Source organism: Centroberyx gerrardi, chromosome 7 (assembly GCF_048128805.1).
Source record: "Centroberyx gerrardi isolate f3 chromosome 7, fCenGer3.hap1.cur.20231027, whole genome shotgun sequence".
In the NCBI taxonomy this organism is placed as follows: Eukaryota; Metazoa; Chordata; class Actinopteri; order Beryciformes; family Berycidae; genus Centroberyx; species Centroberyx gerrardi.
In genome coordinates this window covers 8,523,819-8,542,400 of record NC_136003.1, presented here as the reverse complement: position 1 = coordinate 8,542,400, position 18,582 = coordinate 8,523,819, and the positions used below count along the sequence as shown (strand labels likewise).

The window sequence follows — 18,582 nt, the reverse complement described above, 5'->3', positions numbered from 1 at the left end:
AAAGTGATAGTTAGCTGACCAGATACCATGGTTAGCTAGCTAACAAGCTGACCTATCTAATCCGTTCCTAGTCAAAAACAGCACAGAAATTCATCATGTGTAACGTCACTTAAAAGTCCCTCTGTATTTGGCTGTGTCTGCTGTCAACCGACTGGAAAATGGTAAGAATTTAAAGCGTTATTATGGTACATAATAGGGACTGACCTAGTGGTGACACACACACACACACACACACACAGACAAGCAAGTGAATGCAGATGAGCTGATGTATGCAAATGAAGGTAGGAGTAATGCTTTTTCATGCCTCACACACACACATTTGCACACACACACACACACACACACACACACACACTTACATAGGCCTAAATACATAAACACATCATTCACATGTCAACATGGATGATTGAGCTGCGTGGCTGAGTGCACACTGTAGCATGACGGATTGCTTTCTAAAGCTGTCTGCATGTGATGATGCTCCATGTGTGTGTGTGTGTGTGTGTGTGTAGCGATCTGTATGTGTTTGTGTGTTATTTGTGATTACGTAACTGCTTCCTCTGTTCCTACACAGTTCTGATGTTGTGTTTATCAATGCATGCATATTTTTTCCTCTCCCATATCCTAATTAAAATGATTACTTTGGCATGCAGCTAGAGAGAGAGAGAGAGAGAGGGATGAACAAACACCGGCAAACTCTTCTTTAATCCTTTTTTCTCTCTCTCTGCTTGTCTCTCTCTTTCTCTTTCTGCCTGTCTCTATGCTTCTCCCTCTGTCCCCCTCTCTCTCTGTCTTTCTCGGTGTACTTTTTCTCGGCTAGATTTCAATAATACATCGAGCATATGCATATTTCAATGGCTTTGTGCAACACACTCACATGTAAAGTAGAAGTGCTGGTAGTGCTGCTGCTGCTGGGGGAAACCCTCTGAAAGAAGACATGCAGGGTCTCCCCCTCCTCTGGTACGTCAGCAGGCCTGATGAGAAGACTCCAGTCCCCGGAGACAGAGGGAGAGAGAGAGAGAGAGAGAGAGAGAGAGAGAGAGAGAGAGAGAGGAATGAGTAGGAGGATGGGGAGATGGCGGCAGAGTAGAAATGGATCAGAAAAAGATAGATAGATGCATAGATTGGGGTGATGAGAGAGAGGAGGAGGCGAGGTAGAGCAGAAGGAAAGGGAGAGAAGAATCAAATCTTAAAGAGGTAATCCTTAGGTTCCTTTTTTTGGTCTCATTATTATCTTGGTGACATCTTTGTTGCTCAGCGCTCATTGCTGTGGTGTTTCTGCACTGCACTTCCCAGATACCACCTGTCAATCAAACAGTGTGGGCGGTACTGTGATGTCCTTGGATTTTCTGTTGATGAAGTCTGAGTTTCTGTAGGCGGCGCTCTTTTCTTTGTCTGTTCAGTCATGGTGGCTATCGCTGCTCACGCTAACTACCTAGTTCTTATTATTCTTCTTGTTATTCCAAACAAACCACTGTTGCTGCTGCTGTAGATGTAATCGACGCTGTCCTCTAATTATGCCCAAAATCAAATAAAACACTTACCTTTACTGTAGAGTACTGTACTGTCATGCCAACATTCCCACCTTACTTTATAGTTAATGAGAGATGAACATGCTATACTGTGTATCCATTTTAGGGGGAAAAATCAATGATGAAATGAATTCATCATTCAGTATAATTTTGTCAACCAGGGATTTAATGTACCTGCTATCCTGTAAAAATCCCATTTAAGTTTTTTCTTTTTTTTTGTTCTGTCAATCATTTTGCATGATTAGGTGTCACATTTTTAAAGGGTGGACATCTCGTTCAGAATAAAACCCCTCTCTTTTGTTTCGGCAATGGCAACATCTCTCCCTCCCTCTAATTCCCTGTCAAAAATGCCTCTCGGAATGGGCGACGGTGGATGTTGGAGAAGGAGATGAGGAAAGAAGGAAGAAAGGGTGGATGATGAAAGCGTGGGAGTCGGAGTGGGAAGAGGGGAGATGATGGGATGGGGGGATGGGGAAGAGGGTGGGACCGCCGAGGGAAGGCAGAGAGCGCAGGCTAAAGGAGGGGTATTGATTATCTGTGGGATGCACATGCATTCCTATTGATTGAGATTGGTGGCAGTTGGTATTGTATAAATGAAGCACAGGCTGTGCTGGGGAGATGTTTTCTTCCCGAAAGATATCACACAGTTTGTTGTTTACTCCCTTGGGTGATTTGTGAAAAAATATCTATATTTCCTTTGCGTGACAGAAGACAAACAGTAAATCGTCTTGCTGTTATAAAGAGAAGTGAACTGACAAAATTAGATATTTTGCTTTTCTGAGAGAGAGAGTTGGAAGAGAGAAAATATCATTTAGTAAAAAAATGCCTCGAGCAAATTCAAACCAGGCTTTTAGGCTTTGTACACACAGCTAAGAGGCAAGTGAAACTGGAGCCAACATCAGAGCCACATGGGAGCCATTTTGGGGCCAAGCCCACAGTAATGAGGATACGAGCTCCAGCATTTTAGCTGAGGGGGGAAAGGGAGAAAGAGACAGGTGGAAGAGAGAGAGAGAGAGAAAGATAAGAAAGAGAGAGAGAGACAGGTGTCAGAGGGCGGTGTGGTGGTGTGGGCTTATGCTCACAGCTGAGAATGAATGGACACACACACACAGACACAGACACACACACAGCGTTTTCCCCCTATAGTCATTTTAGCAAGTCTTCATGATGGATATGACTTGAGATAATGTAGTCTCCCATTCAGCAGACAGATAACAGGAAGGGGTGATTCAGAGGTCCGGAGCTGAAGGGAACCCTCCAACGTCTGCATTAATCACTGACACATGAACTAAATATATCCGCAACTTTGGGACCCCCCTTAGGAACCACCAATAAATTTAGTACGTGTGGAAAGATGATCTTCTTAACATCCTGGGTTTACTCCGGTCAGGCGAGCAGCAAATGCAAAGCAGCCTCTGTCCGGAGCAATCAAGACTGCATCCGTACGTACGTTTTCAATTCATTTTGAATGTGACCCAGCATGTACGTTTTCATTTTCACCGCTTCAAATGACTCCCATTCCTAATGGGCTCGGAGAGACAAGGCTCCACTGCCAAGGTTCTCGGAGGAAGACGTCAACCTTTTGGCAAATGATTATTTTGATCAACTTAGACTCGTGCGACGAGGAGGTTGGCAGCAGTCTCGCCGTTGCGTGCCCAGCGTTTCATTTAGTTTGTTCCAGCGCGTGCTGACGCTTCAGCCCGATCGGATAGATAGCTCAGAGGCAACGTTGCTCAATCAAAAATTGAATTCATGGTGGTGGAACTGCTACCAATCTTCTTGTCACATAATATTAAGTTCATCAAAGAGCACATTTGCCAAAACGTTGGTGGCCTAGTTTAAACGTTTTCTACCCAGGACCCAAGTGAGACACTGTCATCCTGAGGACATTTTCAAAGAATATTGCCGTTGTTATGTGGGGACTCGCTCAGATGTAGGGCTTTGACCCAAGTGGGGTCTTGACCCGCGGGTTTAAGGACCCGGGTGCTGGTGTTTGAAGTTACAGACAGCGGGTTTGTGTTTAAAACTCAATGTTATATTCGATTTGTACAGTAATCAGAATCAGACTCACTTTATTCACCCAGTTCAATAAATGCACAGGAATTTGTCTTGGTGAAATAGGTGCAGGGACGCATTAACAACTGATCCGGAGAAATAAATACATACTGACACACAGTACAGACTTCACACTTAGTGGAAAACATACAGTAAACAGTACACTCTAGGCCTATATCCCTCCACATTTATAAGTATAAAGATTAAAGGAATACATCAGGTTTTTGGGAGATTGGCCCGTTAGTCAACTTACCTATTAAATGATGAGAACATAGACACCAAAATCATTCATGTGACCCCGGTGCTCCATGCTAACTCTTTAGCATACACTATGTTGAGTGATGGTAGTGATTGCATTATCCAAAGTAAGAAGACTGACCTTTTAGTAATAAAAGTTATTTGCAGTTTTTATTATATGGCCTCTAGATTCATACATTTTAAAAATGACATATCATTAACTCAATACAGCTGATGTAGCCAGGTTTATGTTTGGCACTATTTCAGATGAGAAACAACGTATTCATCCACCGCACAGTCATTTTTAGCTGTACACAGCCTCCCATCACCCACCACCTTCATGTCCTATGGAAACAGGAAAAGTAGTTCCTGATAGTTCAACACAATACATTATTTCTCTATCATATTTCATCTTAATTTTACAGATCTCCTACATAAAACTATCATACGTAGCTTCACATTTAGCTTTACAGCTACTAAAAGTTCTAATTTTTCACTTTTGCGATAATGCTAGTCGCCTACTATCACTCAACATAGTGTATGCTAAAGTGTTAGCATGCAGCACCGGAGCAAACGATCTACCATGCACACATGGATGATTTTGGTGTCTATGTTCTCATCACTTAACGGGTAAATCTCCCAAAAACTTGGTGTGTGTGTGTATGACATATGACCATAGCTGGAAAACTACTTCTCATCTTGCAGGTGCACCGGTCAGATTCATAACCAATCAGCTGCCAAATGTAAATGAACCCTGATGGGGTTGATTCTGGAGGGGAGCTTTTGAATCCCTTCAGTTCTCCCCGTCCCGGTGTCAATTACTGTCAGGTTTCTGGCAGGTCCTCCTTATCACGTTGATGTCAGCAGGGTTTACCAGCGTGGGCCTTGGCAGCACCGGGGCCGCTCAGGCTGCCAAACCCACAGCAGTAAACTCTCCTTCAGTGCAAACCTCCCACCAGGTCTCTCTCTCTCTCTCTCTCTCTCTCTCTCTCTCTCTCTCTCTCTCTCTCTCTCTCTCTTTCTCTGTCTTTGTCTCTTTCTCTCTCTATGTCCCTTTCTCTGTCTCTCCATCTCTCTCTCTCCATCCCACTTTATCATACTAAAACAGTCTTCATTAAATATAGTGTATTTATTTGTGATTGATCTTCCAGGCGAACATGGGAATCTAAATTGATCGTCAAATCAAATCGCCTATAAAGATGTTGACGCTGTACAGCAGCACACACTGTTGCCTGATTAAATAGGGGGGATCGAATCGTAACGAATACACCAAACAAACTGATACACGATAATGTTGACTATGAATGAATGCATAAACAAACAAATTTGAACAAAACGCTCTATCAGTTTCCTATTAATTACACTGATTTTTAATTTCATGATCTCCACATGGACCTATAATGTCACATTTTCAAATACAGTGCAAACCAAAAAAAATCACTATTATTACAAAAAATTAGTATAATAATCCTATCATACATTTTAGAAGGATACCATGACAAATATCACAGTAAAACAGTAAAGAAAATATAATTCAGTCGCTATTAAAGTCAAAAAAGTTAGGATATACTACAGAAAATCCTATAGTAGGCCTAAAACCAAAAGGAGATTAAAAAAAACATAAAATACTATAAAGAATTAATGTTATTATAGCCTAAAGTCACTATAGGTGATACCAAACTATAGGTCTCTATAGGAATATAATGGGAATATTATAGTGATACCATAGGAGATAAAAAATGCCATAAAGTGCGATAAGGTCACTATAAACTCACTATTGAGCACCATGGAGAAGCGCTATAATTTCCTATAGCAATATTTTAGGAATATTATAGTGATGCTACAGGAGGTAAACATACCATAAGCTAAATAAGGTCACTAGAAACTCACTATTTAGCATGCAAGTCCCTATAGTAATATTATAATATTATAGGAATACTATATAGTGGTTTATGGCCCATGCCTCTATTTCTGTCGCCTACACTCACGGACTGTAAGCTAATATATTTTTAATTCCATTTCCATGATCTGCTACTGACTGGTAGTGATGCAAGAAACCCCCTTGTGCGTGTGCGCCTCCATATCTGTGTGCATTTTTTTCCCTTATTTTGCGCGCATGTGTGCGTGTCTTCTCCCGTATACGCTACGTCTCCATAACCGGGCGTCACGTGTCAGGGGCTCCCGGTCCTGGGCCAAGTTTTTTTTTTTTTTTTTTTACCCCGTGTCAGATCGTCCACGGAGCTTCAACACAACACACACACACAGCAACCCACACGGCCGCCGACCCTTCCTGCGCGCGTCTCCTCTCCACGCTGCGCAACCAACGCCTCGGCAAGGATGGACGTGCTGGATGGACGCGTGGATGCGGATGGATGTTCCCGTTTGAACTAACGCGCAAGCCGGACAACTTCCAGTGATTATTCCCTTTTTTTCTTCCAGTTTGTTTTATTTTTTGTAACGGATTACCTTTTTGATCTGGGGAAAAAGAAAGCAGGAGAAGTAAAGGAGGTTTTGGCTGAAGAGAGGAAAGAAAGGAAAACCCCGGGTTGCAGTGAACGGCTGGGTGCGCAAGATACACGGAAAGTCACGGATCATGCTTATGGGAACTTCTGATTCCGTCTCTATAAGGTATTGTCGGAAAATTAACTTGTTTTGTTTGCGGGTAACGTAGTGTAACGTTTAATTATCTGTTGAGTCTGGGAGCCTACTTTTTTAATGCCGAAAAACCCAAACCACAGGTGATGGGTGCTTCATTCCCTTAGGCGATTTATATTCGCATGATCAACGCTTGAAATGCATCTGCAAGTACTTTTCTATAGCTATTCTGATGAAAGATCGGCAAACAAACATCATTTTTTTCCTTTTTGTCATACAATCCCTACCGGAGAGGCTCCAACTGCCTCAAGCGTCAGATGCGCTTTTCTCATATATAACGGCAAACAAAAGGACAACAAAGAGCATCAAAAGACCGTTAAAGAAAAGTCCGTTCGCCGGGATAGATTGTCCGGTGTTTTTATTCCCGACGTTGTTCTCCTTTTTTGGAATCGTTGGGATTAGTGTGGCATTTATTGTTTGGGTTTTTTTTTGTTTTTTTTTTTTTGGTCTTTTGCGCATTCCCTGCCCACCATAGCGTGGTGTGGGCTAAAAGCTCCAGTAGACCAGAGAGAGAGAGAGAGAGAGAGAGAGAGAGAGAGAGAGAGAGAGAGAGAGAGGAGTCCATCTGTTCAATCACATAGCAACAGGAAGAGAGAGAGAGAGAGAGAGAGAGAGAGAGAGACTGACTAATGAAAAAAAAATCCCTGGAATATTTCCATAATATCCCCATAACATTCCTATAGGGACAAGATCTGTGGTTTATAGTGACTTTATCATACTTGTTCTATTTTTTTTAATCTCCTATGGCATCACTGTAACATTCCTATAATCTTCCAATAGATACAGTGTATGGAACTCATTATTTACCTCCTAAAACTGTAATATTCCTATAATGTTCCTGCAGAGACTTGTAGTTTTGCTGTGATCTTTGCACAATACCCTTCTAAAATTTATTATAGGGGGGGGGGGGGGGGGGGTTGAGTTTAAAAGCAGCATTGTTAAATAGATGCTCATGGAAGGCCTCAAGTGCTGCCAGGTTAGTAAACGAATATTGAAAATCTGTGTCTGGATTGATTGGAAGCAAGTACTTTTGCTGCTGAGGGATTGGAGCGGGAAAAGGCCTGAGTGTTTATTTGGCTTATTGGGTGATTTGTCTCCAATTGCTCTTTGCTAAGTTGATGTCTCTCTCTCCCTTCATCTCTCTCTCTCTCTCTCTCTCTTTCTTTCTTTCTGTCTCTCTTTGTATCTCTTTCTCTGACTCTTTGCCTGTCTCCGTCTTTCTATGCCTGTCACCCTCTCTCTCTGTCTGTCACTCTGTCGCACGCTCTCTCCCTATCTCTACCTCTCTTCCTATCTCTCTCTCTCCTTCTCTCCCTCTCTCTCTCTCTCTCTCTCTTCACTTCCACCCCTCCCTCTCTCCGCCTCTGCCTAACCCCTCTCCCTCTGACCTCCCTCCCTCCAGAGTGGCTCTGCCTGATGCTCTATCATGACTGATGGCGAGGGGAGAGCGCGCTTTCACTACGCCGAGCGCCGCCAGGAGGAGGAGCGGGAGGAGGCGCAGGAGGAGGTGAGGCTCGCCATACCGACGCTCTACCGGGACGACGCCCCGGGGCGCACCGTCGACACGGGAGGGGGACATGAGGAAGAGGAGGAGGAGGAGGAGGAGGAGGAGGAGGAGGAGAGGAATAGCAGTGGGGGCGGTGATGGTACCGGTGAGGGAGGAGGAGGAGGGAGAGGAGGAGGTTCCTGGAGTCCCGGGGCGGAGGAGCGCGAGGAGGACCAGGAGGAGCCGGAGCTGGAAGTGGAGGTGGGGCCGGCGCTGGGGGTGCGCATCACGGCTCCCATCCGCGACCCGGACTGCGCCTCCGACGAAGAGGAGCAGCAGCCGTACCCGGCGCTGGCCCCCGTGGTCTTCTTCTGCGTCAAGCAGACCACGAGGCCGCGCAGCTGGTGCCTCCGCATGGTCTGTAACCCATATCCTTTATACTGCTGGAGGCTAGGCCTGTCTGACACCCGGTAAGCCCCAGATATGTCCCCAGTCCTGTGTGTGTGATGACATGAAGCTGAATATGTCCCTTGGTTGAAAGGTGTGTGACCCATATTCTTTCATACTGCTGGGAATCTAGCCCTTTCTGACACCCGGTAAGCCCAAATACGTCCCCAGTCCTGTGTGTGAGAATTAAGAAGCTTATACCCCTTGATTGAAAGGTGTGTGGCCCATTTCCTTTCACACTGCTGGGAAAGCTAACCCTGTCTGACACCCGGTAAGCCCACATATGTCCCTTGATATGGCTGGTGACTCACATCCTTTTTTAATGTGGCTGAGAACCTAGTCCGGTATGTGCGATTACTGGCAAGCTTAAACACTGTATGTCCCTCAACTGAATGGTCTGTAAATACAGTCACACTGCTGGGAATCGAGTCCTTTCTGATACCCGGTAAGCCCAAATATGTCTTTTGATTATATGAATGGTGATTGGTCATGTGGGAGAAACTGAGAAACAAATCCGGTATGTGTGAATACTGGGCTTAAATATGTCCTTCGTTTAAATGGTCTGTAAACTTTATCCTTTTATAGTGCTGGAAATGTAGCCTTTTCTGACACCTGGTAAGCCTTTACACTCTTTGTCCCGTGGTTGCATGGTCTGTAACTGCTGACAATGCGGTCAAGTCAGACACCAGGGCCATGCCTAAATATTTCCCCTTACACAGCTTTGGACCAGTATCCTTTAACTGCTGATGCGTGTAACACAGCAGCACTGCCTGAGACCTGATAAACCTACACACTTGCCCTAGAATCACTATCCTTTAACAGCACCCTGAGACCTGATAAACCTAATAATCTTTTATCGCTGAAAGAATAATGCATGGCTTAGGTTGACCGCACTCAAATCTGAGCTGTGTGTTACAGCAGATGTACGGAAAACAAATGCACTGCAGTTGTCTTGAGCTCTTCTTTGGGTACAAGTTGTCCAGCTGGAGCGATTGGGAAAAGAGTGAGACGCTAACATTTAACACGCTTTTTATGGAGTTTCCGTTCCGCACCTGCTGGAGATTTACGTGGTGTGTGTTTTAATCCGTCTCCAACTGGAGAGTACTGTACGTCGGCTTGAGCTTTGTTCACCATTTTTGGCTAAACGGTCGTTCTTAGTCATCTAATCCAGGTTCTGACGCACCTGTGACTTTGTTTCCGTGGGAGTTTGTTATTGTTCTGGTGATTGGATCGTGCTTGGAAATGCAAGTATGCAGGGTTTAGATTCTGAAGGGTCACACTGAAACATGAACATTCTCGCTTCCTCTCACCCCTTTCTCTCTTCTGAGGTTACGTTATCCCTCTGCGGACATTTTACGGCAGCCATTTTGTGCTAAGCAGCGTTCGCTCTAATTCAATTTGGGGATACCAAATGGTGCAAGCGAAATAAATTTGAAAGCTGCATCCGGCTGTTTTAAAGTCCATTATTACCCCTCCACTGAACATCCTGCTCGGGTAATTTTCGCCTGTGGGCTGTTTTAAGACACTGGAGCATAGACAAATGAGAACATAATGTGCATCCAAATGTAGGCACTATGAAAAGAACTTCGAAGATGAAGATGACAGATGAACCACTGCAGCATATTTTTTGCTCCTGATGTGATTAGGTGGGCGGTGTAAAAAAAAGCAAAATTAGGAGCTGAATCATATTTTTTTTTGCCAAGTACATTTATATTTAGTGGGAATCTGACCTGGTGGGTAGTGCTGACAGTATTGACACACAAGCAAAAATATTGAATGCAAAAGTACAATACAGAATATCGTCAGTGTCCTGCAAAATCCTTGTGCCTTCAGTATTTGAAGTTTTGAGTTTTGATACAAAATTGCATTTGAAGAATACACACCTGCGTATCCAGCAGCTCATTCCTGGCTGTGAATCGTTTGATCTTTGGTAGATCTGAGCTTTCTGCAGCATACTGATGATGACATTTTAATATAAAATGTAGTAGTGTGTCGTGCATTTCCTCTGTCTGTGTCTTTCCTTGTCTGCTAGTGCAGTGTAACAGTTCCAGCTGTAGTAGATGATGCTAGCTGACTGCTGTAGTGGTCTGCTCTGCTGCACCCTTAGAGAGCTCTTGGAACAGCATGCCTGTGTTCTTTTGCTTTAAGAACGTGTGTGTGTGTGTGTGTGTGTGTGTGTGTGTGTGTGGCCTAAGGCTGTGGCAGCCTGGAGATGAAAGTGTACCTTTTGGAGGTGAATCTAGATGATGCCTTTCAAGTTGGAGAAGAAACAGATAGGTAGATAGTCAGGTGCATACATAGCTACACGAATACATGGTTGCAGTTACTCTTCCTTCCTTATTCCTTATTTTGTGTCAACTCTTATTATCGCATACTGGAGCAGGTCATTTTCAGAAAGGGGAGTTGGGCATTGAGAGAGTGTTTGATCATTTTGTGTCTTGTACCATAGGTGGTCACTTTGTCCTGTCTATTTCTGTGTCTTGTCTATGTAACATGTATCATTGGGTGACTGTTGTTTTGTCATGGCACATCTTTGCATGAATTTAGCACAAGCAAACTTATTGGATTTACACATTTAGAAAACAAATTGCAGCTTATTAAAAAATGTTCCAAGGTTGTAAATGTAGCCCAGTCTGAAGTTCAGATAGCCTACAGATAGCTTTTGAAAATTGCATGCGATTACACAGAACATGACGCAGAAATGGACAGAACAGGACAAAAAGGACACAGGACAGGACAGGACACAATAGCCACCTAATGGTAGAAGACCCTCGTTACACAGGACAAGACATGGAATTACACAGGACAAAGACACTGCACACAGCAGGACACAAAACAACCTAACACCTACTGGGGATTCAGGGAGGCAGGGAAGTTGATGTCCATCAACACACCAGGACAATCCCATGTCGATTTCATTTTGAGTAGAGGTTAGAGGGGTGGGCTGATGAGGAAAAGGTCACCGCTTTGAATCCCCTAACCGTCCGGGAAACATTGGGTGCCGAAAGTGACTGGGAAGCCTGACCTCTGACCTCTGACCTCCCTGGAGCAGGGGAAAAGCCAAAAGAGAATTTCCCCTTCAAGGAATTAATAAAGTATCACAGTGTTGCTATTATCTGCACGACTCACCGCAGGCGCCAAAGAGCCCAGCCATGGAAACGAGAGGCGTGTTGTGACCTTATCGAGCACTGGGATGCTCGGTGATTTTAAAATATGACACGACTCAGGGAGGCTGCTCCTACAATATGGATAGTCGCATCCAGAATCGGTTAGAAAATCATTTGAAAGGGACGAATGGGCGGACCCGTACAGCCACGCGGACGCACATAAACAGGCAGGGACCCCGGCCGACTCTATTTCCCACTTATGCCGAGCTTTACATGCAAGAGCTGAAGACGCATTTAGATGTTTCACTGCAGGGTCACAGAATATTTATGTCTGCTGAGACTAGTTTGTTCTCACATTTAACATTTTTATTTATGAGGCATTTAGCTCTTATCCGGAGCAACTTACAGTGAGTGTGAGTGTAGAATAAACTTAAATTCCTGGACATTATCTTGCCCTGACAATATTCTAGCGACTTGAGGATGATCCTATAAGAGAGAAGCAATAAAAAAGTAATCTGAATGCATTTTTTTTTAAAGATAAGAGAGCATTAGAGCGAGCAGAGGAGGAAGACGGGAGAGAGGCACTTCAAGTCAATCTAAAAACGATCCAACACTGCCATGCCCAATGTTTCCCAATTAGAGAGATAGACTAAAACGCATGGCAAGAGGAATGGCTTGGCAGACATTAGGCTTGCATGACAGTCTGTCTGTTCAGTTCTACTTCACAGCATTTGAGAAGGGATAATGCTGCAGTTAGTTTGGAGCAGATGCCACTATGGCCGCTGCTTGTTTTCCCAATCACATCTCTGATGTTAGGCTGGTGTGTGTAAGATGTGCTGTTGTTTGGTAACAGTGAGAAAGGAAGGACTGTTTGTACCAAGATAGCATGGCTAATGAATGAGGCGCCCAGTCTCACATGCTTGGCATTATATTATAGGCGCTTGTTTCAGACTGAATCATAAAAAAACTCTCTCTCTCTCTCTCTCTCTCTCTCTCTCTCTCTCTCTCTCTCTCTCTCTCTCTCTCTCTCTCTCTCTCTCTCTCTCATTTCTCAGTGTGTCTATCTGTGTGTGTGTGTGTGCAGGATGCACTGTGTAAGCAAGACAGGGTTGGTGGTCCACAGTGGTCTGTGTAAATATTATACAGAGTGTAAATGCTCTGACACTCAGCCACACACACGCACACACACACACACACACACACACACACACACACACACACACACACACACACACACACGCACAGGTTAATGTGGAGCGGAAACACTCCAACCCTGACATTTACACCTTCTTTCTTTTTCTCTATCAGTCTGTCTTTCTGTCTGTCATACACACACACACACAAAGCTTTTCAGGTCTGTGCCGTGTGTTTGGAGTGGCAGATAGATTAGTCAGGTACTGGAGAGTGGGAGAATGCTGCTTCTGGGGTTCTGCTGAACATCACACACACACACAGAGAGAGACAGAGAGAGAGAGAAAGAGACAGAGAGAGACAGAGAGAGAGAGAGAGTCCAGCTATGCCTGGTTTTTCATTTCATGGAAAACTAATCTTTTTCACAGTCGTCCCTTCCTCTGACATGCCGGGGGAATGGAGAGGTCGTGCACGCCGGCGCTCAGACATTCGGATGACTGATGCGAACAAAATATCGCTCATATTTCCAAATGTGAACATATAACTCCCAAATCCCACGTACTCCGGTTCCACATGTTACTTAAAGTGTCCAATCCGCATCTGGAAAGCCAAGGAAAACAGTTTTCATTCATCATGTTTCATTATGTTCATCATCATTGATTAACTGGCCTGTCTGTAGTCCCGGATAAACATCCTAAGATGGCCAGAGAAATGCACTTCCACCTCCTCAGCTGCAATTACAACAGCAAGCTATTTAGGTTATTTATTTATTTCGTTCCTTTTTTCGCCGTTGACTCATCTACCACACAATATGGATCTACTATTAAAAGATGGATGTGAGGCAAAAGGAGGCTGGCAGGCTTTGATTATGGCTTCCATTTTAAAACATGGATTGACTAGCAAGAGCAAAAACAACCGAAGAACTTAAAGGAGAAAGAAAACAGCTTAAAAAATAGCAATTAGTGATGTAACTTGCATTTCTGGGTCAGAAGAAGAAGTTTTCCAGTGGCAGTAGGTTAAATAGACCAGAATGCAATGCAGCCACAAGACGATTTGGCAGTAAGACCTGAATAGACTTTTTCAACGTGGATCCATCCTGATGCCGTCGTGACACTGCATGTTTTCGGAGTCCATGATTGGATGGTGTGATGGAAAGACAGCCTGAATCAGGGCTGATTAGATCAGGTGCGGAGGGGCCAGACAAGGTTAATCCATTACAGATGAGTGGACTCATCACGCTATCCGTCTCCATTAGTCATCCTATACTCTAAACAGGTAGAGACGGGCTCTTGCGCTCCCATCGTAAACGAATAGGGATGAGGCTGCGTGAAGACACTCACACACACACACACACACACACACACAGATATACGCCCACACACACACACACACACACCCACACACGCAGCACACCAGGCAGTCTGTCGGCTTGTTTAAAGGATCAGAGGCAAATGCTGATAGTCATCACCAGATAAGGAGTGTTACCTTCCTTTCACTCTCACAGCGATGTCATTTCAAAGGCTGTCATTTGTCTCTTTGTCTGGAGTGTGTGTGTGTGTGTGTGTGTGTGTGTGTGTGCGTGTCTTAAAATGACTTCATCGCCGCAATGTGTGGGATAAAGAGAGCCGGCCTTGATGTCAGCGGGTTCTTCTTCTCCTACTGCCACTCAGACAGGCCTCCCGAGGTGTGTGTGTGTGTGTGTGTGTGCGTGTGTGCGTGTGTGTGTGTGTGTGTGTGTGCGGGCAGGCTTCAGTGCATCACTTCTGTTTGTCTCCCTCTGTGCCTGTCTGTAAGTGTGTGTTTCTGTGCGTTTATGTTTAGCAGTGCATTTGGCTGTGTGTGTGTGTGTGAGTGTGTGTGTGTGTGCTGCGTATGTGTGTGTGTGTGTGGTGACTCATTATATTTGGACTGTGCTCACGATAACAGCAGATTGGGGGTCAGGAGGTGTGTATCGCCCTGGAGACGGAGGGATTCTGTCGCTGACGTATAAACTCCTGGCACACCTTGCACATCCTAACAGTGTATGTGTGTGTGTGTGTGTGTGTGTGTGTGGTTTATTATGTGCATATTTTTATTTTTAGAAATGCATTAGGTAGCTAAACGCCCAAGTGAACATATATGTGCCTTCCAGCGTTAGGCTGATTACTTGCAAAAGCTGACTATGGTAATGTGTGTGTGTGTGTGTGTGTGTGTATGTGTGTGTGTGTGTATGAAAGGTGTGTGTAGCGTTTAAGAAAAGCGTTTATGCATGTGTGTGCGCTTGTGTGACTGTGTGTCTGCCACCTCGGTATTTATTAATGTGTATATATGTGTGCGTGCAAGCCAGCTTGTGTGTGTGTGTGTGTGTGTGTGTGTGTATGGGTGCGTGTGTATGTGCATGTGTGCAAGGGTGTTGAGGTGTGTGTGTGTGTGTTGTAGGATTACTTCCAGTACAGTAGGATCTTTGTTTATCCCCAGGCTCACTGTTTACAGGCTGCTTCGCAAAATGATCTGGAACTAATAGGGCAGACTTTCATGTGTGTGAACGTCTGTGTGTGTGTGTGTGTGTCAGTATGTGTGTGTGTGTGTGTGTGTGCGTATGTGTTTAGTGAGTGACCCTCTCCTGCCCCAGGCACATAGCTGCTGACTCCACAAACCACTCCAGAGAAACAGAGTGTGTGTCTGTATCTCTGTGTGTGTGTGTGTGTGTGTGTGTGTGTGTGTGTGTGTGTGCTGCCTGCCAGATGGTAGCTAGTGTCGTGTCTAGATGGACATGTTTCAGAGGACAGAGCTTTGTGCCAGCTAAGCCCCGGCCAGATCAGATGCAGGTTGTGGTTCATCAGAGCGCGCCGGCGACTCGGCACCGTCAGAGGTTAAAGGTCAACCTGAGAGAAGCCGGTGGCTGCGGCGTTCGCGGTCAGGGGTTAATCTGTCGAGGAGTAGACCATCGAGTGGCAGCGCTCTTGAACATCCCTCCATTTGCTAAAAACAACTTGGAAACACGGGTAGTTGAGTCTGATTGGCTGAGTCACGTTCAAAGCCGAAAAAATAACCGACGAACTGTTAACTTATGAACGAAAATCATCATCCATTCCGGAACTAGAACTAGATTGCAGGCAGAAGAATGACATTTAACTAATATTATTTAACTATTAATGATTCAAAATGTTGTGTTTCTGCCGTAACCAATAAGCCACTCACGGCCGTACTTTACAGACATTTTACAACAGCTGAGAGGCGTTTGTTAGGCGCGATGTGGAGCGGCTTACTGCGTAATTATTCTTGAAGAAACACACTTTTAGGAGGAATTTGAGATGGCTTCTTTGCGTTTTTTCTCATTAGAAGTGTGGAAATTGAAGTAAATTGTTGACCAGAGGATAGATGTTGCTCTACTTAAGAAGTGCCCTGGTTCATTGTATTGCTGAATGCTGTTGCTGTGGCTCGGTCTGAGTTTTTACTTTTTTAAGTAGAGATTCTGCAGTTCTACATCCATGGTGATGACATGTAGACTTCATCGATTCATCGATTATCAGTTTAGTTGTGTGTTGTGTAGTAGTGATCTCAGCTGTCTGGCTCCCTAGTTGATCAGCTGCTTTCATCTCTTCTATGGAAAATACAATAACGTTAGCAAAGCTTATAACATAATACATATATGTGTAGAAGCACTGCTTATACAACAATGTTCATTATAAAATGTCAGAGTATGTGTTGTTTTACGACTATAAGATTTATCCATGCAAGCAAATGGATGAAGATCCCAGAAGTACATTCTCCCATTGTGTGACGTCATCAAAACTCATTTGCATACAAGAAGAATTTGTGGAAGTCGTGTGAAAAATCGCAACTAAGATGTGATGATTTATAGTTTCAGTTAAATTTGCACAATGAAACAACTTTTACTTCCTTTTATTATATACAGTATATTAGATAAATAGTGACATACACAAAGGAGTGCTATATTGTAGTTATTTAACATTTTGTGCTGTATAATGCTCAATAAAGGACAGACTTGATATTTTTACTACACCATACTGAAATTTCATAGCACCCAGGTATAGAGGAGTGATGTGTCTCACCTCTGGTTGCCCAGTCTGACAAAAAAAAAAAAAAAAAAATATCTTTTTACTCACAGAGCTGTCAGTCATGCTCCCTGGAGCGGCAGGCCCACACTGATTGGTCCTCCAGCGCTGTGGGTGGGCTTTGCTGCAGCTGTTGCCATGGCTACCCATCATGTTGATGATGGTGTGGAATTTCTATTCTGTGTTTCTACGGATCAACCCACAGTCCAAAACCTGCTCTGTCACTCTCACCAAGCAAATCTGAGACAGAAAATGTGATGAACAGCTTTTTTAAACTTTGGGGCATCGCAGTCGACATAATGGCTATAATGTGTGTGTATGTGTGTGTGTGTGTGTGTGGGGGGGTGTGTGTGTGAGTGCAGCAGGTGGCAGGTAGGTGTCAGGGAGAGCCGACACAAGTGAGCACAAGAAGACAAGAAGGAGGGAGAGGGAGGACAGATGGACGGATGAGACCGGGAGTGAAGGAGAGGAGAAAGAGGGGGGAGAAAACGGCAAAAAGTCTAGAATTGGAGGAAAGAGAGAGTGAATGAGAGGACAAAGGATGAGGGGGAAGAAAGACAGGAGTAAACGACAGAGGAAGAGGAAAGTTAGGGCGGAGGAGGATGACTGGGATAAAAAGGATGAAGCCAAGAGAGAGGAAGAGTAGAATCAGGGCAGAGAGAGAGGGATGATGGAGGAGGAGGAGGAGGGATGGAGAGGTGGACGGGAAGAATAGGCGAACAGGAAGAGGTCAAACGGACAGAAAGCGGTAATTTAAAACCAATCTATTCTGCGCGGCGAGTGTACTTTAACACGGCGCTCCCATCCGGCAATTGGACACAGCGTACGGCCAATCTGAAGTGTGACTGTCGAGCACATCTCTCTCTCTCTCTCTCTCTCTCTCTCTCTCTCTCTCCCTCTCTCTCTCTCTCTCTCTCTCTGTCTCTGAGCTTCTATTGTGCTCTCCATTGTCTTGCTCTGCGAGTTGACGCTTGCTGCAGTAAAGATGCAGTGGCTGTTTCATCCTCAAAACACAACTACCCTCTCGCCCCCTCCTCTCCCTCTCCCATCCTTTCTCTCTCTCTCTCTCTCTGAAAAAGCTGTCTCTCTCTCTCTCTCTCTCTCTCTCCCTATCTTTCCTTTTTCTCGCTGGCGAAAGGTGCGCGTGAGTCTTGACTGCAAAATGTACCGAAGCACTTGTGGGTTTTATCTATTTTTGTGGCTGTTTTATGTTGCTCTGTTGGAGGCAGGGATCAGTTGTGCATGGTTTTTAAAGTAAACTGCAGTATAAAACACACACACACACACACACACACACACACACACACACACACACTGGGCAATAGTTTCACAAAGCAAGTAAATTGAAACACTGTAGGAAATTTTATGATAAGACAGCTTACAGAAATAAAACATCAGACCCTCTGTCTCTTGATATTACTCTCTGTCTCTTTGGATTTGACATAGTGGGACACCCAGGCTGCATTGATTTATAGGCATGAGGTGTGTGTGTGTGTGTGTGTGTGTGTGTGTGTAAGAGAGGTTGTGGTGGTCAGGGGGTTGAGGTTCGGGGGAATAGAGTTCAGCGAAAGCGGATTTACCCAGGCTGACGGTTATAAACTAAGAGGTGGAGAGACGGAGAGTCGGGAGGTATAATTGAAAAATGGAGCCACCATTGATTCAGAGAGACCACCGTACCTTATACTGCACCTCCGAGCCACACACACACACACACACACACACACACACACACACACACTCAAACACTCACACACGCCATGCAGGATCCCCAAGGCGTGAGAAATGACTTGAAAAGGCGATAATGTGTTTTTTTGCTGGTGGAGGATGCGGGCGGGGGAGGTCAGTGTGGGACGGTCAGCGTGGGACGCTCCCCAGGG

At 44.6% G+C, this 18,582-nt stretch overlaps 1 protein-coding gene across 1 annotated transcript in view; it reads left to right on the top strand.

The window, feature by feature from the left end:
• Positions 1-6,314: 6,314 nt before the first annotated feature.
• Positions 6,315-18,582, top strand: part of cacna1ha (calcium channel, voltage-dependent, T type, alpha 1H subunit a) — a 124,018-nt gene continuing 111,750 nt past the window's right edge. The window contains exons 1-2 of the mRNA XM_078284696.1: positions 6,315-6,449; positions 7,879-8,390. Of these exons, the coding sequence (XP_078140822.1) occupies positions 7,903-8,390 (488 nt within the window). The 5' untranslated portion in view covers positions 6,315-6,449; positions 7,879-7,902. The remainder of the gene's footprint in view (positions 6,450-7,878; positions 8,391-18,582) is intronic.